The sequence below is a fragment of the Merops nubicus genome, unplaced genomic scaffold (genome assembly GCF_000691845.1).
Source record: "Merops nubicus isolate BGI_N331 unplaced genomic scaffold, ASM69184v1 scaffold1143, whole genome shotgun sequence".
In the NCBI taxonomy this organism is placed as follows: Eukaryota; Metazoa; Chordata; class Aves; order Coraciiformes; family Meropidae; genus Merops; species Merops nubicus.
In genome coordinates this window covers 16,917-38,162 of record NW_008596683.1, presented here as the reverse complement: position 1 = coordinate 38,162, position 21,246 = coordinate 16,917, and the positions used below count along the sequence as shown (strand labels likewise).

General features: G+C 46.9%; 1 protein-coding gene across 1 annotated transcript; it reads left to right on the top strand.

The window, feature by feature from the left end:
• The first annotated feature begins 2,242 nt into the window (after positions 1-2,242).
• On the top strand, positions 2,243-19,259 carry USP35 (ubiquitin specific peptidase 35). Its single transcript, XM_008936424.1, has 10 exons — positions 2,243-2,924; positions 4,401-4,536; positions 9,063-9,192; positions 10,625-10,726; positions 13,785-13,943; positions 14,374-14,567; positions 14,676-14,769; positions 16,318-16,424; positions 17,218-18,433; positions 19,089-19,259. The coding sequence occupies exons 1-10, from the start codon at positions 2,243-2,245 to the stop codon at positions 19,257-19,259; spliced, it is 2,991 nt and encodes a 996-aa protein (XP_008934672.1).
• The last annotated feature ends 1,987 nt before the right edge of the window (positions 19,260-21,246 follow it).

Sequence of the window (21,246 nt, the reverse complement as noted above, 5' to 3'; positions counted from 1 at the left end):
TTGTCCTCATTTGTCACTGGTTTCATGCAGGATGGTCCCACAAGAGTCTTGCTTATATCTTCTACCCTGTGAAAACAATGTGATAAGGAGCACTAGCTCTACCAGAGCTTGTTGCAGGGAAGTCAGCAGCAGTGCTTGATGGGGAAAAATAAACCCAGCACATGAGCAGAGGTCTGTGTGAGTCAACAGGCAGGGGACAGAAAGGCCAAGGTGGTCCCTGGAGAGGTATTGCAGTGTAGGTTGCTGTCATCACTGAATGGGGAGGTGGCCGTGCATATATGTAATGGGTTTTTCCATCCTGTGAGATTGTGGGGGAAGCAATGATGTTTGGTTGGGTGGGCGAGCCTCCCAGCCAAGCAGCTTTGAGACAGGGGCTGAGGTTTGTCTATCTGGCATGGGTTTGCCTTTTCCACCAAGGAGCAGCTCTCTACCAGGAGAGAAGATATTCTCTGGCAATACAGGCTTACTCCAGGGATGGGATTGTCCTTGGATGGCATCCTCTGAGGTCCCTTCTGAATGTTATTTGTGAAAGTCATACCTGGGGTACATGTAACTGCACATGTAGTTTTCATGAAGATAACACTACTCACTTGAAAAGATGCAAATGCTTTCCAAGTTCTAATGAAGAAAGTTTCAACCAACCCTGCTAGGAATTGCTGCATGTTGTCCTCATTTCACAGATTAGAAACCTGAGGAACAGAAAGGTGGTGATTTTTCTTTCATCCAGAAATCCACACTGAAGCTGCTCTCAGGCAGGCCTGTAAGGTACAGTGGTCCATCACATCTTCCCTGCACATGGCTTTCAGTGGAAGTCCATCACATAATTAGTACCTTGCAGTGTGGTTTTGGGGTGTAAGCAGCAGTAATCAAACACAGGATGCTAAGAGGGTAGATTCAGACTAGATATAGGGAAGAAGTGTTTTACACCGAGGGTGGTGAGCCCCTGGCCCAGGTTGCCCAGAGAAGTGGTCGCTGCCCCATCCCTGGAACCATTCCAGGGGAGGTTGGCCGGGGCTCTGAGCAACCTGCTCTAGTTGCAGATGTCCCTGCTCCCTGCAGGGGGCTTGGACTAGATGACCTTGAAAGATCCTTTCCAACCCAAAGCAATCTGTGATTCTCCTGGTCAGACACACAGGAGTGTGGTTGGATCTGTCCTGCCTTGATCCTTCATTCAGGGAATGAAGATGGTACCAACTTTCGCTCTCCCTCCTCCGTGGATCATTCTGGGCTATGGGAGGGAAGGAATGTTCTCCAGAGGTGTCTTTGTGCAGCACACTGCCCTGGGGGGACCTGCTGTGGCTGAGCCTTTATATAGTCCCTGTAATACATTTTAAGATCTCTTGGCTGTCTAATTTTATCACTCTGTAATGGGGTTTCTTGTGCAGTGGTGTATTCAACACTTGGTTGTAAATGTTGTACTAAGCTCTTCCAAGGAAATCCTTAGGGTGTTTTTAAGCACTTTTTTCCCTAATGCTTCATTGCTGGTGAATTTGGGCCGTGACGAATGGGAAATTTTGCCTGACTTTGCAGTTTCTCTCCTCTCTTGGTTTGGTCCTGCATACAAATGTGGCAGGTCCCTGAGGAGCAGCCAAGACTGCACCACTCAGCCGGAGTGGCTGGCAGCACAGTGTAAATGTCACATGTATGCCCCTCCTAGGGCACAGAGAGGCTGCAGTCCCATCCCCACTTCCCAGGGCTCTTCTCTCCTTTCTTCAATGTGTAAACAATCATGGGGAGCATCTTTGCATCTTGAAGACACCTGAGCCAACAGAGACCAGTGGAAGACCTTGGCTCCTCTAGTTCCCCACTCGGCCCCTCCATGGGTCTGTGGCAGGCCATCTTCAATGGGGATTGGATTTTGTGGAACGTGGGACACCATCTTGAGTTGCTGAACCCATCAAGGAGAGGGAGCTCATCCATCACTAGGGTCAAGTGTAAGATCGTAGTTGATTGTTTACAAGACAAAAATGGTCAAATGTGTGATTAGTCTGAAGAAGTTCTGTATTTTTGTGTGTTCATTCAGTGAGGGGGCTTCAATCTCAGTCAAACATCACCGGGGTGGAAACTTTTCTGAATGCCACTGTGAAAAGGGCACAAGAATTATCATCGTCATAGTGGTCCCAGACAGCTCTGAAGCTTTGCTTCTTTGACCTCCCATGCCAGCCTGGGCTTGAAAGCTCAGCAGACCCTGCTTGAACTCATCTGCTGCTCTTTTCCTCTCTTTCAGGAGCTAGGTGCAGAGATGGATAAGATTCTGGAAGCTGTGGTGATGTCCTCATACCCCAACAATGTGAAGCAAGGGCTTGTGAGACGTGTCATTGAGGCAGCGAAGCAGCCCATGGACAGCGAGCAATGCTGGTCCATGCTGGAGCTGTCTACCAAGCTTTTTCTCACAGGGGACACCAAGTATAAAAGAGAGATTGGGAAAGAGGTTTTGGAGGTCTATGGCCACTACCACCCAGAGGAATTTGAGGAGTTCTTTAATGTCCGCTTACTGCTGAGTCTTCTGCAGGAAGGCTATGGACCTCTGGGGAAGAGAAGCCATTATGTACTCGATTATATACAATTAGGACTGCAGTTCATCTTGGAAAGCCCATCAGCAAACAGCATCTTCAGCTTATTGAGGATCGAGGTGCTCCGGAAGGTCTGCGAGAGGCCCAGCCCCAAGCAATGTGCCAAGATCAGCAAGCTCCTCACCCAGCATCCTCAGTGCATTCCCACGGGCAAACACCAGCTCTTGTTCTGTCAGCAGCTGGTGCGGTGCATCGGGCAGTTCCAGTGTGTCTCTGAAGGAGAAGAGGACATCATGGAGTTTTTGGAGCAGGTGAACAAAGTGAGCGGTCTGCTGCAGAGGATCTGGAGGACTCAGACCTCAGCCATCCTGCCCTCTTTGAAGGAACTCTTCACTATCATTTCTTCAACAGGTAATTAATTTAAAAACAAAATAAGGCTGAGAATGTAAATGTTGGCTCCGATGAATTCAAATTTGATTAGTTTGATGTCTTGGGTTGTTCTCATCTGCTCCAGAAACGCAGCCATGGCTGAAATATAACCAAGAAGCATCCCTAGAAGTTACCCAGGGCTTTAAGCTAGGAAGATGTTCCCTGCAACCACACAGAGTCTGCACACGGGAGTTGTTAACTGGGTTGGAATATCTGCAGCACAGGGTTATGTGTTCAGCACTTCCCAGCATCAGCTGGGCTTAATGGAAAGCACCTCTCTGCAGCTGGTTTGAGTGGGACTTGAAGGCTTTTAGAAACATCCCTCTCTGATGGCTGACGTGATGGGATCCCACAGCCTGTTCCTTATGCTAAACTAGGGACAAAGCTAAGGAGTTATTTCACACTGATCTAGAGGTAGGAAGCCCTACAATCTCTCTGGAAGGTGGTCATGTCTTAAGGTGGGACAGAAGATATTCATCCAGCTTCTGGGGCCTTCAGGTTATGAGCCTTTAGGTCTCAGAAGATTTTTGGAGGTACCAGTGCCATGAAAGGCTGGTCTGTCTGCTGGCAGGTGTCCGGGTTCCGTGTAAAAAGGGGTTCAGGGCAGGACCCACACGGAACAGAACTATGTACTCACCTCTCCCCCCCCCCGAGAGAGAGAGACACTTTGGAAAAAAAATGAAGTATATTGTTTAACAAGGAACAGAAAACGAAGAAGGGAGGCAAGGAAAATAATATATACAAAGATTAGGGGAAAATACAAAAAAATAAAGTATACAAAACCCTCAGAAATGGTTCCAGGGTCCCACAAAGTGAAAAGACAACTTCCCTCTCTGAGTTCCAAGGCAGGAGTGAGTTAGCACCCACTTCCTGCCTCTTATCAGAGTGTGTGTGGGAAGGGGAGGGAATACAATGGTTCACCCCCACCCGGGGTCCTCCCAGTTGCTGGAAGGTCACGCCCCCATTCCAAGCCTCAAACCACAACAGCAGGTGAGCTCCTGCTCCACTTGTTCCTAAGCCTATGAGGAGATGGGTTTTTCAGTGACCTCTGTGTGAAGCCTCATCCTTTGGAAGGTGCTCCAGGCAGGCAAACCTGCAGTTGCATTTATTTGCAGTACTTAGTCCAAAGAGGGGACACAGAGGAAATTCGAGACCGAGGGTTGGCCCAGAAATGTTCTTGTGCCTGTGACCTCTTCCTCCTTTTGGCCTGTGTATGACTTCACGCAACAACCAATCTGCTATGACCCAATTTCATAATGTCCTACACTGGGGTTTGGGGAATTGTTCTTCTAGCCCAGCTAAGTGTGGACTCCACATTGCTCATTGACACCTGATGACTGTCCACTCCATTTACATAGGCAGAAACTATTTGGCTTTTAGAGAGGATAAATGACCTCATGTGCCTGGTTTTCCTGGTGACTAACATCTTCATTGCTGGCACTCATCCATGTCTTGCAGAGGAGCAGGAAGTACCATCCAACGCCTTGGCCAGCGTGGTCCAGTTTGTCCCCCTGGAGCTCATGGATGGCGTCATAAGGAACCTAACTAACGATGACAGCATCACTGATGTGCAAATGATGACAGCTATTGGCAGGTAGGAGAAGCTGCAGTAGTGGACATCATTCTCACTTAGGAATAAAACCTGTCCCAAAGCTGCACTCAGTTCCTTTGGGTGGTTTTATCCCAACCAGGTTGGCTGGTGTCTAGTGAGGAGTCTGTGGAGAAAAAGGGAATTTCTGGACCCTTTCTTCCAGCCCTGAGGGCCTAGAATAAAGAAGTTTTAATTATTAATTTATTATTAATAATATTATTATTATGTTGTTTGGTTTCTTTTTTCTTATAAGTAAGTGGTGTTATGGGATGCCCAACATAAGACATCTTGAAGAGTTTTCTTTTTTTTTTTTTTTTTTTCCAGAAGCTGTTGAAGGCCTTTTCTTCACAGAAATTTCCTTTACAGAATTTCATGTTGTTCCCCTTCTCCCTTCAGAAGGACATCATCCTAAATCACCAGTAACAGCTAAAAATCTTGGAGAGGGAGATTTGTCCAGCTGTTTCAATGGTCCCACCTTGAACTTTGTCGGATGAATGTGGTCCTGTTACTCTGGATTATGGTTCTGTACAATGTTTATCCCTGCTCTCTGTGCAGGCAGAGTCCATGGAGACATTAAGGCATGGTGGAGAGTAATGGGTGAAGTACCACCTGACATGGTAGACCTGGTCTTTACAGAGCCAATGCCCTCTTTGACATCACCAGGTCTTCCTTGCACACTTGTGTCCACATCCTACAGCTCCTCTGTGCTCCAGTGCTTCGCTCCGCACTTGCGTAGGAGTATTTTTAATGATTTTAAGGGTCTTCTCCAACCTAAATGATTCTATGATTCTGTCTTCAATGCACACTTTCCTTAGAGGTCTCCATTTGAATGGGTGACATTCACATGCAGTAGCACACACACTTAAGCCAAGGGAGCTGCCATGACTTGATCTCACTGGAAACATCTCTTTTCCTCTTGTTACAGGATTTGTTGTCCCCCAATAAGATTGCGTGACAGAAACACACATTATTCCTGGTGGGAACGCTCATTATTCCTGACAGGAACTCTATGTATGCATAAAGAGGTTGCTTCTCTTTGACTTTCTGGGGAAGGTCATGGTTTATCCTAGAGCAACCAAAGACAACAGATTAAGCTGTCACATCTGTTCTCAGCCCTCTTCTCCATCTTTTTCTCCCTCTGGGCACCTGCTGCTGCCAGCTCCAGGTGATAAATCCCCTAAGAGAGTCAGTGTTTAAATACAGAGGTTGCAAGATCAATGGCCTAAGTCCCTAAAACATTCTTGGTCACGCGGAAGGATGAGTAAATGATTACTCAGAATTAGCCAAACATTAAGCAGAGCCTGCAAAATGTAATTAAGACCACTTAGGAGAAGTGCAGAAGTTTTGGCTACGTGTTAACAGCAGACAGGTGCCCCAGAAAACAGCAGGACCATCAGCCTTTGGATGAGTGTGTGCTCCATGCCTAGAAAAGCAAAGAAAAAAGGGTGAGTTGAAAGGATCTTTCAGCTTTGGATCTCTGAAAAAACTGTTTGCACAGAGAAATCTTTTCCTCCAGAGTCTGGGTTTGGTGGTTAGTAGCAGGGGAGTAAACTGGACGTGGGGTGGAGCTTCTGATCAAGCATTTAAAGAACAAATAGTGGTAAAACTCAAGCAAGCCTGGCACCTGCTGGTACAAGTGTATGCCACAAGCGACTTTGTAGAGTTTCTTTTCGAACTCACCTCTTTTCAGATAAACTCCATTGATGTGCAACCATGCCTTCAGAAGTACTCACTGATTTATTGGTTGGTTTATTTTGATTTTTTCTGAGTTTTTGGCTTGTGGGTTTTTTTGGTTAGTTGGTTGGTTTGGGTTTTGTGTATATTTTTTTTCCATGGAGGTGTATCTGTTTCAAAGAGCCCAGGTGCAGGTGGAGAAGGCATTTGCTGTCACACAGTGATGCAGGCACTTGCTACCTCTGGAAATCAGGACCTGAGCTTTTAAAAGTTACTTCTTTGTAAAATTAGAGCCCTGGCTTCCAAAACATTTGTAGATGTTGCAATGTGGCAAGTGCAATGTGAATTTAAAATGTCATTTCTTCCTGCTGTAGCAAGGCAGGCAGGACTGAAACCTAGCCACTACTGCTGGTATAAAATAGCTTAGAGCAGATGAGGTTATTTTATGCCTGTGTAAAAGAAGACAGGGTGAAGAGGGACCTTTGGATCTCTGGATCCATCTCCCTGCTTTGTAGGCATTGACATTACAGACCCCTTTCCTGAGTGTTCAGCTGCACTGCTCAAATCAGGAAGGGCTTTTGCTCCCACTGCTCTCCTTTCATAGCTGTTCCACTGCTGGTTTGCTTCAATGGTTCAAATCTCTCTTCTAATAGGCAGCCTATATGTATTTCTGACCATCTTAATAGTTCATTTGATCTTATGCCAACATAAATAGCTGCAATAGCTCCTTTTCCTCCCTGGTGTTTATTCCTTTAGTGTATGCCACCAGAACAGTCCCTTCCCATCTCTGCTTTCCCATGGCTGTGCTGAACAAGCCAGGTTATTTTTAGCTTTTCTTGCAGGAAAAGTTCTTCATTTTCCCGACCACCTTTACAGGCTTTTTCAACACCTACTCCCACTTCAGTTCATTGGTCTTGAACATGGAAGATGATGTTTGTGCACCATATTCCAGGTGAGGTTCATCATGGCCTTAGACAACACCTTGAGAGATCATTGTTTTGCCATAGAAAACTTCTTTTCTTCTGTGCCACGCTGTGGGTCTGGTCTTTTCTATAGTTACTGTTACAGTGGGAACTCAGAGTCAACTGGTGTCTGACTGGTCATCTTCAGGTAGACGTGTTACCATCACAAAGCATCCATTTCTTGTGCCTTGCATCATTTTGAACCAATACATTTCTTCCCAGTTCTACATTCCTAATCCTCAGGGTCTTCCTTGTGATTCCTTGATCCTCCTCTTGTGTTGATGATGCCTGACAGCTTTGCATCATCACAAATTTCACAGCTATGTTCAGAATGTTTGTGCTAACATCACTAGATCCTCAAGAACGTTACTTGTAACCTCCTTTCAGGTAGCCAATCACATATGATTTACTTATGTCCTTTGAGTAGAAATTTGTATATCCTGACAGACTTGACTTGGGCACCCATGGTAACCCCCTGCAGCATGCTGTTCCTTCTTCCCAGTCATCCCCTCGTTGCCTGTCTTCATTATAGGAACTATCTTCCTATTCTTCCCACATAAATGACCATGCCAAGGTTAACAGTCATTAAAACTCACCAAAGCTTAATTTTACTTGATCACCAACTCCTCTTGTCTGGAGTTCATGAGCTCTTTACGTTTCACTTTCATATCAGCTGTCATTGCTTTTGTTTAAATTCTCAAATCTTTTATCTGCCTCCTCTTTGTCACTGTCATCAATTCCTTCCTCCTGCTGAAAATGGAAGCAGAGGATGTGTTTGGTTGGAAGTCACATCTAGAGGCCACATCTTATCTTTAATTGCCATCACATCCTCTGTATACACTCATTGCATGACTTTCCTTATTCGCCTCTGATGCAAATGTCTGCAGAAGTTTTTCTGGTATTCCCTTTAATTATCCAGCTTGGCTTGACTTTTGATATTTCTCCACATCCCAACATATTCTGCTCTTCAAGCTTTCTTTACTGGCTAGCCTTTTAATTTTCCAGTTCCTTGTAGACTTCACCTATTCCTACTCTTTGCCTTGTGATGGTTAGTTAATTGTGTTCCGTTCATTTATTTTTCATGAGATACAGAATGATAAGGAAAAGGGTAAGACAGCTGGACTGAGATGGGAGACTGAAGATCTGGGATATCTTCAAATCAGAGGTACTAAAATGGTTAGCAAAATTTGACCCTTGAAGATCCCAAGCTTTGGTTACTTTCCAGTTTTGTTTGACACTAAACAGCAACAATGTGCCATCATGTAGTGTGATGTTATATTTTTTTGAGTGACTTCTGTAAAGTACTTATTCCTTGGAGATACACGACAACTTCTTGGTTGAGTGGCTACAGATGAAGTTTACTAGCTGTGAAATTCAGGAATTTCTGGCTCCTATTAGGTTTACCAGTATTTATTTATTTTCAAAAATGTGTTTCTGGAAATCAGTGTTTCCCACACAGAGAATGAAAAAAGGTGAATCTGTGCATTTTTTCCTTACCAGCAACAATGCAGACATCATACCAGTATCACTGTTTCTTTTAACAGTGACAATGGAGAGACCTTGACCAACTCCTCACATAGGTGGCATATTGAGCCCTGTAACAGTGTTAAAAACTTGAAATCGTTGACTCAAGTTAGTGGAAGAAATCCCACTTTATTTTATGGACTTAGGTCTGGTCCTCTGAAGAACAACAGTGTAATGATGACATTGGGGTAGTTCCATTTCAGGCTCTGTTGTGCTTTCAGTAATGTGTAATGCCCTGTGAAGAGCCCAGGTATTACTTGGTGATCGCACTGAGTAGACACACATTTGGAGGAGGTTTAACCCATAGCAGAGCTTGACTTTCACAATATATGCATTAAATTTACCTCACGAGTTTGTATTTCTTTGCAGGATGATTGACTGGGTGTCCTGGCCACTGGGAAAGAACATAGACAAGTGGATCATTGCTCTGCTGAAGGGCTTGGCTGCGGTGAAGAAGTTCAGCATCTTGATTGAAGTTACTCTTTCAAAAATTGAAAAGGTTAGTGGGCTCTTTGAAATGTGAACGTGAACAGCGGACTTCTCCTTGCACCTGAGATATCTTCTTGCCTTTCAACTGATTGAGGATAAGATGTGATCTGAGATGTGTAGAAAAGAGTGTGCTGTCCCAAGGGGTTTTGAAGGAGTGTTGTGTCCCCTGCACCCTCTGTGGATGCTGCACTGCTCTGTGTGGGGTGGTGGACTGATACTGGTTTTGCAGCTAGGAATCATCTGCTCCAGACCAACCTGCAGTACTTGAGGTCTTGGTATGCAGAACTTCTGATATCCTAAAGGGTATGAAATAAAAGAAATGAAGGATTTTCAAGCCAACCAACCAGTTTCCTTCCCAAACTATGGAGCTCTTGTAAAACCTGCCCTTGGGAATGTGACATGCTGTCCTTCAGCTGTGCCTGGGTCAGTGCTGGTTGGCATGGGCAAAATACATACCAGTGAGCATATTAATAGTCCACAGAGTCACAGGTCAGTTTTAAAGCCTGTGTCCTGCCCTTAGTTCATTTACTGTGGGTGGTGAAGCCCGCACTGCCATTGCCATCACCCATTTCAGCAGCGAGTACTTGCCACTCTCTGAAAACCATGTGACCAAGCACTGAAATTGGTTGCCACTTCAAAACCATTTTCCATGCTGTGGTCCTGCTGTTTCCTTCTTCAAATAATGGGAATAACACCTGGCTGAGCCTCCAGTGGAAGTCATCATAGAAGTTCCCAAGACCATCATTATCAGTACTGGGACATTATCAATAACTGCATTTTTCCCTGTGATCTCCCACGTATACTGAGCAGTGGGAGAGTAGCCCATCATCTCTGGCTTTTCTTTACCTTCCCTTTCTTTGTCAATGTATAGGAAAGGGACGCAGCCCTTCACATAACATCCAATTTTTTTTGGGAAGTCTCAGAAGTATAATCTGAAAGGGGCAGAGGGCATTGTTAACTCATGCCATTTTTTGTGAAGTAAGATAAATATAATTACTTAGCCTTTGAAAAAGGCCTTTGCTTTCTCTCTCTCTGCCTGATATCACTAACTTTAGTGATAAAGTTCCAAATATCACAATAAACCAGAAGGGGCACGTTTTAGAAAATCTGACATCCCCCTGTTCTTGCCTGGCCTCATCCATCAGGAGGTAGAGAGATGCACTGTTGGTACAGATGTCTGCACCTCGCTGTGCCAGGTGTTGCACAAGCCTGAAAGGGTGAGGATAACCCACATGGTATTTTTGGGTGCCCTGAGGCCATGCTCTGGATAGGTGATGACCCTGGAGACCTGGCTGCAGGCTGCTTGCTTCAATATCTAGCGTGGAGTAGGAACAGACCAGCAGCCACAGTAGCTGCCCAATGCCTCTCTTTCATGCCACCCTCTTCTGCTGTGTGTTGCAGTGCCATCCTGCCTTCTCATTTGTTTTTTCCTCCCCTACCAGGTCTTCTCCAAGTTGCTGTACCCCATCGTGAGAGAGGGGGCTTTGTCTGTCCTGCAGTACATGCTGCTGAGCTTCCAGCACTCCCATGAGGCATTTCACTTGGTAAGGCTGTGTCTGGCAATCAGATGAGGGCATCACCCTGAACGCAACCATACCATGGGGCAACACGGGTGGGATGGAACCTAAGGTGCTGAGATATCTTAGGAATCTTAGGAATAAGTTCTTCAGTATGAGGGTGGTGAGACTCTGGACTAGATTGCCCAGAGAGGTTGTGGATGTCCCTCCCTGGAGGTGTTCAAGGCCAGGTTGGATGAGGCCTTGAGCCACCTGGCCTAGTTGAGAGGCACCTCTGTCCATGGCAGGGAGGTTGGATTAGATGGTCTCTAGGGTCCTTTCCAACCTAAGCCATCCTGATTCTATGATTTTGGGGTAATATTTCCCTCATCTGCTTGATTTCATTGAGGGATGCAAACCCAACTCTGTCCATCCACTTGTAGCCTGCTCTGGCAGCTGCAGGTGGCCTCTGGTAGCCTCTCCTGCAGCCCAAACAGGTTTTTGGGCACCTTACACCTGGTGCTGAGATGCAGAGGTAAGTCCTGAGCCTAAAAGGAGTTGGTTGCCGCAGATAGAGCAACCACCCTATGTCAGAGGGTGAGGTGCAGAGGAGGAGTGAAGCTTTGCTTTCTCCTCTGATGGTTCCTCCCATTTTTCTTGAGGCTTACAAGCTGATAAATCAGTATAAAGCTGGTTGTGGCTTGGCCCTTCCAGATTTGAAATTTGTGCAGTGTGTCCATGCTCCATTTTTTTTCTGTGATGCTCTACCAGCTGGAGGGGTGATCTCCGTGGCAAGTGCATCCCCATGGTTCTCTCTCAACTTCAAAGCCCACCAGCTGAGGATGCAGTTAATAGAAATATATTGGGTAGCCTGTCAAACTACACTGTGGGCCTTTTCAGCAGTAGCTGTAGTGCTCTTGCAGTCATTTTAACCTGGTGTTTGCCAGTCCTGCAGGTGGAAGATGAGGTTCCCCTCTTCCCATCTCTTGCTCTGAGAGCACTTTCTTTACCCAGTCACTCTCTCTTGTACTGAGCCATTTGTATGACATGTGCTGAACATAGGTGAAACCTAACCTAACAGAAATCCTGATAGTCAGAATTGCCCAGCTTGGTCTGGGCCAGCCATAAACCTGCACTGCTGGGTTTGTCTGGAGAAGGATAAGGGAGGAGGTGGAGGGGTGATGTGGGGCAGGAAGGTGGGCAGGGCTACGCCGACCCAGGCTGGTTAGGATGTAGTTTCATGGGCAGGTTTAGAAGACACAGCCAGTATTTGTTCCCATCCTTTCAGCTGAGGTATGGTAGATGGTGACACTCTGGCTTTGGGATGTGCTCGGTGGAGCCTCTGCATTGAGCATGTCTTGGAGGGCTCAGGCAGTGGAGGACAGGGAATATATTCCTAAACAGCCCTTGCTCTTTCCTAAGCAGGTGCCTGGTTGTCCGTTGGATTCAGTGGACTCCATCCCACATGTGACTTCATCTTGTCACCACCATGTGGCACCCATTGCCATTTCTTGAAGTGATGGATCATCAGCATTGCATAGCCTCAGCACAATAAAGGCTTACAGACTGGATCAAAACACTTCCATTTCATTAATTCTCCACTCTTAAAAAGCAAAACCCCCACTTTTAGCAGCATTTGAATCTCCTTTTTTCATTTCCACAGTGATATTTTGTACTTTATTTTGCTGTTGAGACTAAGAGAAGGCTCTGCTTCTTGCTGACGTTGCCCCTGGAATGCTGTAATTAAAAAGCAAGGCTGAAGGCAAAGGCGTGCTGCAGAGATAGAACTGATAAAAGCACTAATGGAAAATCACTCTATTAATGTTTGATTTTATACTTTTTTGTTAAAACCCTTGCATTTGGCTTTTCACCTAACGTTCTCAGAAGAAGCAGATAAGGCTGGAAAAAAGCAAAGCGAGCCAACATTTTTGACTGATGTTTTTTTCATTCCTCAGCTGGAGACACTTTAAATAAGCCTGAATTTCTTGAGAAACTCTTTGGTTTCTAAAAATAGGATTATTCCAACGGTTTGTCTTCGGATGGGTGTCCATATTTTGAAACACTCCAAAAGCTGTTGGTTGCGCTTGGCTTGAAGTTTCTATCTGCAGTGCAGGGAGCATACATTCCCTCCCTTATTTTTAAAAAACAGGGCACAAACTTGTCTTGCTTCTTATCTTTATATGTTTGCCCTGGAACCTTGGAAAGGTTTTGAGAATTGTTCCCATCACAGCCGGGCAAGATGTTGATGTATAAAATGGTATAGGTGTTCATTTGCTTCTGTAACAAAACTTTTGTGTTGGAAAGGTAATAGTTAAAATATCCAATGTTTTGAGGAGAAAAAAAGAGAGAGAAAGAACAGAGGAAGATGGAGGGAGAAAGAGAGGACCAAGAAATGGCCAGACTGCAGATCTTAAGACTTTACTCCAGGATTTTTCTGTGGTAAAAATAGCATAACGTAGCATAAAATAAAGGTTGTGTAAGTGCCCAGGGTCACTCTAGCACATCTGCAGGATTGGAAAAAGGTCAGTAATGCCTTGTGCAGCTGCAGGGTCAGCAGAGGGTGCCCGTGAGCAGTGTATCAGCTGCGTTTGCATCTCCTTGTTCGTTTTTACATTTTCTAGATAAGAGCAAAATAACAAATGTGCTGTTTCTGTGCTCACCACCCACCTGACCATCCCAATTCCAGTTCTGTTCATAACAGTGTAAAAGAAAATACAGCACACCAGACAAAACTTCTTGTAGGCTAATTCATCTATCTTGTAGGTTTGAGTCCCTACAGTCAGCAGTCAGCATATAATGCCCCTTTCCACTGTGGGTATGTGAGTTAGTAGGGGTTGAGCTGCACAAAGAGTGGTAATCACAGCACAGCAAAGCAGCAGTGCAATCCTGCAGGGTCATGCAACATGAAACCCGTTGTACCGCTCGAGCCAACAGAAGAGTTGCTGTTGAGTTCATGGGCTGAAGGATGAAGTCCAGAATGGGACTGAAGCCAACTCTTGTTGACTCTCCTTTCTGTCTGGGGGTGAATTTCATTCCTCTGCATGTGTGTTAAAGCTCTGTGAGTAACTTGGAGCCATTTTTGATGTAGTGATTTTTCCTTTTCCAGCTGCTCCCTCATATCCCCAGGCTGGTGGCCTCTCTGAAGAAGGAGAACTCCAACTCTGCCACCAGCTCCCTGGAGCAGCTGGCTGAGCTTATCCACTGCATGTTCTTCCGCTTCTCAGGATTTCCAGACCTCTACGAACCAGTCCTAGAAGCAGTTAAAGTAAGATGTGCACCTCTCAGGCTTTTTTTCTGTTTTCCATATGAAATGGCATCTTAGTTTGCAGCCTAGTGCAGAGGGATTGGCTTAGTGGTAGGGACGTCCTCACCTAACCTCAACACCTCAAATTATGGTAGAAGAAAAAGTTTAAAATTCTCAGTTTGAGCCCCACGTAGGCAAGTGGAGGGAAGATACTTCTCTTGTGGTGGGCCTGGAGAAATCCTGCTTGGGCCTGTGAGTCTTAGCTATAAATTTAATCTTGAATGCCTCTGAGGGAGTAATACCAGCAGCTAAACACTTCTTTGCATGAATGCATGTTCAGCTGAGCAAATGAGTTGCGTGAACACCTCAAGCAGAGGAGTTTTGCAGTTGCCTGTTGCTAATTCTTCCTGTGGAAAGGTGATGAGCTGTAACACAGCTCTCTCTTTCCAAGGCTCTTCCTATTCCAAATGAAGACCGGATTAAACATCTCTTGGGACAAAATGCTTGGACCTCTCAGAAGAACGAGCTGGCCTGTTTCTACCCACGCCTGGCATCCAAATCAGAGACGGGAAAAATCGGCTTAATTAACTTGGGCAACACGTGCTACATGAACAGCATCATACAGTCTCTCTTCATGGCTTCAGAGTGAGTTTTTGCTGCCTTGCTCCCACTCAGGACTGCTCCAGGAGTTGCTCAGCGTGTCCTACACTGATTGTCCATCCTGTGATGCATGTCTCTGCTTCTCTTTTGCAGCTTTCGACATTCGGTGTTGAATTTAACCGAGGGCAACTCCCAGCCCCTGATGACAAAGCTCCAGTGGCTCTTTGCTTTTTTGGAGCACAGTCAGGTAATTATTTCATGTTCTAGTTATTTGTTTGGACTGTCGGCTGCGGAAAGGCTCGTCTCCAAGTTGCTTCCTGCCAGCTCCAGTGTGCTGATAAGGAGCTGTGGATCTTGGTGGTTTTTTATAACGAGATGAACTTTGTTTATATGAAAGAGGCTAATTTGGGGGTGGAGGAGGCAAGCTCCCATCACCCATGGAAGCAGGCTGTGTTCACACCAGGCTGCCTGTCTTCAGACTGTGGCCTTCCTGGGCTGGGCTGATGTAGCAACTAATAGTTCTGACAATGAAGTCCATTTGGTAACAGTGTACATATGTGGCCAGCTGAAAAGCTTGTTGGTATAAAGCAGAGGGTTTTGTTTCTTGCTGTGCAGCAAGGAAGAACACTTGAGCAGCTCATCTGGCTCCTTCTTTCACAGCACGGCACAAGTGATCGATGAAAATTGCCTTAAAAGTGGTTTTGTTAAAAGAATAATAATAATAACAAACCCTTAGATTCCAGATGCTTTGGATCATCTGTATGTGAGGGAAAGTAAAATAAAAATAACACCTTTACACAAATTAATTCTGAACACATTCTTGACAAACATGAAGTTTAATAGGAGTGACTTCTGGAGATACATCTAGGTCTTATCTAGCTTGCCTCTTGAAAATGTATTTTTTCTGTCCCTAGAAAGACATGATTTTGAAAGTCCAGTGAATTTTCTCTTGCTGTGAAACCAGTCATCTGGGTTTCTCCATTTTCCAGGCCTTTACTGTCAGATCTGGCTTGTTGCATTGCGCTATTATGTCACTACAGATGACTTCTGGGATAAAAATATAGACAGCCTGTTAAATTGAATATTTGGTCACAGAAGAGTCTAGTTTTTGGTGACAGCTTAGGATGTCTGTGATCTGTGATGAGCGAATACAGAAGTATATTTGCTAGTTGTGTAGTTTACAGTTAATGGTTTCCTATTAATTTCCTAATAGCCTTCCAGTTACTTTTCTTCTTCAGGCTGTTCTTAAAGTCACTTCTTTGCCAAAGATGGGTCTTTTTCCATGCTAATTAGACAGCCTTTTCCTAATGGCAGTGATTACAATATCCAGTAATGCAGATTACCTGCCTGCAGTGATCAGAATGATGGGTGGAAGTTTAGTGAATTTTTGTTGTTTTTTTTTTTAATGAAAGGATTGGGTGAGAGAGATCCTGATCAAATTAAATGGAGCATCAAATTAAATTCAGGCTGAATTAAGTAGAAGTCTCTGGGTCATGCCAATAAACCATTCTAAAATTGAAGGAAGAAAGAAACGTGGATATTTTATAGAAGTAGATGTAAAACAAGAGCTGAATTTCATCCTCACAGTCCTGGCTTGCAGCAAACCAAGAAAATCTTCTGGTGCACTGGGATTAGTCCTTGTAGGGGAAAAAAAGGGGGAGGTTATTGGGCACACAAGCACACCCTGCTCCCAGTCAAGCAGCCAGGAAGACCCTACTCTCCCCTCTCCATCCCCCCATGGGAAGCAAGAACCAAATTCCCTAGGATTAAATCCTTTCTTCTGTGTTGCTGCCAGCGACCTGCCATCTCACCTGAGAGTTTCCTCTCTGCCTCCTGGCCACCCTGGTTCACCCCTGGAGCTCAGCAGGACTGCTCGGAGTATCTCAAGTACTTGCTGGACCGGTACGTGGCAAGCACTGTGATTTTGGAGTCTGGTGAGGGTGGAAGATCATAGAATCAGAATTTTTTGGGTTGGAAGGGATCTTTTGAGGTCATCTAGTCCAAACCCCCTGCACTGAGCAGGGACATCTGCAACTAGAGCAGGTTGCCCAGAGCTCATCCAAGTTGACCTGGAATGGTTCCAGGAATAGGGCTTCTATAACGCTCTGGGCAACCTGGGCCAGTGTCTCACCGCTCCCGTCAGAAAAAATTTCTTCCTTAAATCTAATCTAAAGCACCCTTCTTTTATTTTAAAACCATCACTCCTTGTCCTGTTGTGATGGGCTCTGCTAAAGAGATTGTCCCCATGAAGATGGGGAGACGAGTCTGGAGCTCCTTGATAAAACCCTGTTTGGGCTGGCTTAGAGGTAAGGTCAGAATTTAGTTCAGCTTGAAAATTTCTGCCTTTGCTGTGAAGGCAAAAAGAATTGTACCAAGTTCAGAGACTTGCCTGGCAAGCCACAAGCCACCATCTGTATAGTGTTTATTTTTGCCTTTCTCTGACAATCCGGAATCCTTGGAATCCTTGGTGTAGCAGCAATCCCACTAGACGTGGGGGGTCAATGGCCCATGGAGACCTCTGGTTTCCAAACCATGCCTGACTCCTCCCCACTTTCCTCCTGCAGCACCAGACCCCTGGGCACAGGCAGGTTAACCCAGATGAGCCCCTCAGAGTGGAGAACAGGGAACCTATTTTAGAAACTACCTCTTGGTGATGTATTGGTGCATAACACAGCCTCTTCCTCCCCTACCAAAGATTACATGAAGAAGAAAAGACTGGAAAAAGGATCTACCAGAAACTCAAAGAATCCAGCTTGTTGTCTCAGGCAGTGGAGCATCATTACTTAAACAAGACATTGATTGAGAAGATGTTTGGGGGTAAAATGATGACAAAAATCCGCTGCTTGAAGTGTCTGAATGTCTCCTCTCGAGAAGAAGCCTTCACAGACCTGTCCCTGGCTTTTCCCCCGCCAGACAGGAGCATGTGTGGGAGCAGGTCTGTTTTACCGGTGGAAGAAATTGGCCCACAGCTCATTGAGCCTCCTGAAAACCCAAGTCCACTTACAGGGTCTCCCTGGATCCAGAGGAAGTCCACCATGGCTGGAGGCCCTGCAGCCCCACCAGTGCCTGTGGAGACACTGGGCTTCCAGGAGCCAGGAGAAGCAGCAAATCCCTTGGGTGGCAATGCCATCGGTGTGGAGGCAGCCCAAGACCCTCTCTCAGCTTTTGGAGAGCAGGCATGTGCTCCCAGGGACTCCAGGTCTGTCCCAGATTTAATCAACTATTTTCTATCTCCAGAGAGACTGACAGCAGAGAATAAATACCACTGTGAGAAATGTGCGTCCCTGCAGGACGCCGAGAAGGTGGCGGAGCTGACGGAGGGCCCACACTACCTCATCCTCACGCTGCTCAGGTTCTCCTTTGACCCACGGACGATGAAGAGGAAGAAGATCTTGGACAATGTCTCCATCCCCGTGGTGCTGAAGCTGCCCATCCTCGTCACCCCAGGGGAAGCTGAGGAGGTTTGTCAGCGTGGGAAGGACAGGGGTGGCCCGGGAAGTGGCTTCATGTCGGTGGTGTATGACCTCTGCAGCGTGGTGGTGCATTCGGGCATCTCCTCCGAGAGCGGCCACTACTACTGCTACTCCAGGGAGTGCACCGACACCGTCCCCCGTGGGCAGCCCCGGGACGGGGCACCCAAACCGGCCTCTGACAAGCAGCTGGACTTTGAAATCCAGTGGTACCTGTTCAATGACACCAGAGTTTCCTTCTCCTCCTTCGAGTCGGTCAGCAACGTCACCTCCTTCTTCCCCAAGGACACTGCCTACGTCCTCTTCTACAGGCAGCGGCCAGGCAGGCAGAGCTGCCCGCTGCACGAGGCTCCGGCCGAGGGCAGCCACCTGCATGGGGAACCCTCCCTCCATAAGGACCTGATGGAAGCCATTGCCAAAGATAACATCCTCTACTTGCAGGTAACCCCCGCACAGCAGGGCTGGTCCAGCTCACGGGCCACGTTCTCCCCCATTCAGGCAGCAGTAGGGGCACATCCTGCAGGTAAATCTCCTTCTGCAGGTACCCATCTGCTCCATGAAGCCAAAGCCCTTTTCCTTTTTAGTGCCCGGGTAGGAACAGGTTGTAGTTTCCTGATGAAATTGGGCGCTGAGGTTGGTGCAGGACACCTCGGGGCTGTGCTGGGGGTTGACTTGCTGTTGGCTGCCACAGGCAGCTCTGCTCGAATTTTTTTCCTGAGTGTCTGGGAAAGGTGACTGAGCTGGGAATGAGAACTAGAACAGATTTAATTCAGCCGGTGGCCTTCACCACTTTCCAAACAGTGGTGTCTTGTAGGACACGAGCAGCACCTGGGGAAATTTGAGGGGTTCCTCTTCTCCCAGAGGAGACGTGGGGAGGTCTGTTTTCTGATTGCTGGGGAGATGCAATGCTTGACCACATCCCTCCCTCTGAGGTCTAGAGATAGCATGTGGCCTTCTCAACCTGGTTTAATTTGGAGGAGGCTCCCAGGAGCAACCAAACGGGCTCCTGGCACCTCGGGGAAGTGGTGAGCACCCCCCCCCCCCCAGGGCATTTAAGCTGCAGATAGTTGTGTGCCATTTCTCCCCCTTCTCCCAGGAGCAGGAAAAAGAAGCGAGGAACAGAGCCGCCTACATTTCCGCCCTGCCGAAATCCCCGCTGTGGTGGAGAGACTTTGACAGGGACAAGGACGATGACAACTCGTCGGGGGGGTGCAGCCCTGCGGCGGGGGGGGGCGGATCCGGCTCCTTCCACGGACTCGTCTTCTAGCCAGCGGGTTAAACCAGCCGACATCCAGGGGGCCGACCCGAAGGCAGAGTCTCCTCTTCCTCGCCCTGATAACAGCGTGCATCCCGGGGCAGGATTTGGGGAACGTCTCGATGGAAAGGACTCGGGCTGATTTGGAGGTGCCCAGGGGGGTCCCACCGCTTCCTATGCACTTGGTCTCCACGCCTTAACGTAGGTAAGCTAACGCGGAGAGGAGCAGCTGCTGACGGCTGGGGGAAGTGCCCTTCTGCTGCAGCACAGCTGCCTCTCGCCTGCTGTGAGCTCTGCCGGCAGCCTGGGGAGGGGACAGCGATGAAGACGGACCCAGCAGGGCCCCAGAGATGCCAATGTCCCACGCACATCCCGTCTGCAGCCCTGCCCACGGCACCGAGTTGGTTGTGAGGGGACCTCTGCTTGGTGGGTGGTTGGTATTTTTTTTTAATGTGATTTTGAGAACTCATCTTGACACATCTGTAAAGGTAGAAAAAGGATGAAAAATGCTGAGCAGCCAATGTGGTAACACTGGTCTGGGGAGGTGGTGAGCTTGCAAGCTGGCTTGGTCACAGCCCGAAGTGGCAGGTTGAGCAGAGGGGTTTTATTCAGCATTGCAAAACACCCAAAAGGAACTGGGGAGCACAAACCCCTCCAGCCAAGAGAGACTAACCTGGTCCAGTCAGGGGTTTTTGGGCTCCAGCAAAGTCCTGTGGTGTTACTGGTGACCTCTGGATGCTGTTGGTGTACACAGCAGGTGCAGACACTCAGCTGGTTTCCCAGACTTGTGTGTCTTTAACGCTCAGCCCCTTCCTGCTGCTGTTATCTCATGGCTTTCTGGGCTGGATCTGTCCTTTAAAACTTGGGCTTTCCTTTGGGATACCTTGAACTGAGCAGCACGTGACAGAGCCACCCTAAACCTACTAGCTTTTTATTTTAAAATGCTGATTTGCAAGGAGAGTAGCAACCAGGTATATTCTATCAACCCAATATAAATACAAACTAGGTAAACCAATGTATTATAGAAAGCAGTAATGGGACAGGGGCTGATTTTGGTGGCTGGAGGCCAACCCAAGCCCTGGGCAGAGCATCTACAGGACCACAGCTCCCACCTATGCTCCTCCCTCATGCCTGCAGTAGAGTTTTCTCTAGCTCAAGTGGCAGAGATTTGTGCCTTAGGTCCTGGGTGCAGGGCCTAATCCTGACCGTGGGGTATTGGGGTGGGAATGTTGTGTTGCTGTGGAGGAACAAGCAAAGCACAGACACTGGATCATGTGAGTAGAAAGTCTGAAACAGAGGACACTTGGGAATGAATCTCTGGTGTATTCTTTTATTGCCTTTCCTATATATAAATAAAGGAAATTAATTAATTCAACATGGAGGCTTAGTGTCTTATTGCAATACTCATGGCTCTTGGGCTGACGGGCCAAAAAGGAGATGGGAAAGCTGATGGGAGATGAGCATCCAACCTCATGGACGTGGGACAAGCCTGCAGAGCGGTGGCTGGGGAGAGGGGAGCAGGCAGAGGTGGGATGTGGGGCAGGTTCAGATCTCAGGGTGCAGATCACAGTCCTGTTCAGGGGCGTTTGTACACGAGTAGTGGAGTGGGTTCGTTCTGTTGAAGGCCCCTGGAATTAAGAGTGATGCTAAGAGGAAATAAATATGGACTCAAAGCTGAAGTTAAACAAAAGGTCCAGTACTCCCTGGGAACATGAATAGACTTATATGAAGCTCCTGGCCAAAGAGATTGCCAAAAACTTTCACATTGCTGCTGTGCCAGCTCCTTGCTTTGTGCTGGGATGTCACCTGAAGGCATCTTCTGGGCCATGTGCTGCAAAGTGCTTTGGCAGGAGACTCTGCCTTGATGAGATCCTAATTTAAATAATCAAGGCACCTAATCAACCTAATGTGGAAAACAGAGGCTGTATCGTAGTTATGCTCTCCCCTGAGTGTGTCTTGTTTTTTTTTTTTTTTTTTCCCCAAGATTTTCTGAGATGAG

What these genes read in the sequence shown, in the direction of transcription:
- USP35 (XM_008936424.1), top strand. Translation starts at nt 2,243, where the DNA reads ATGGATAAGATTCTGGAAGCTGTGGTGATGTCCTCATACCCCAACAAT. An exon ending in ATGATGACAGCTATTGGCAG is followed by an intron (nt 4,537 to 9,062) that starts GTAGGAGAAGCT and finishes ATTTCTTTGCAG; the next exon opens with GATGATTGACTGGGTGTCCT. An exon ending in TCTCTCTTCATGGCTTCAGA is followed by an intron (nt 14,568 to 14,675) that starts GTGAGTTTTTGC and finishes TCTCTTTTGCAG; the next exon opens with CTTTCGACATTCGGTGTTGA.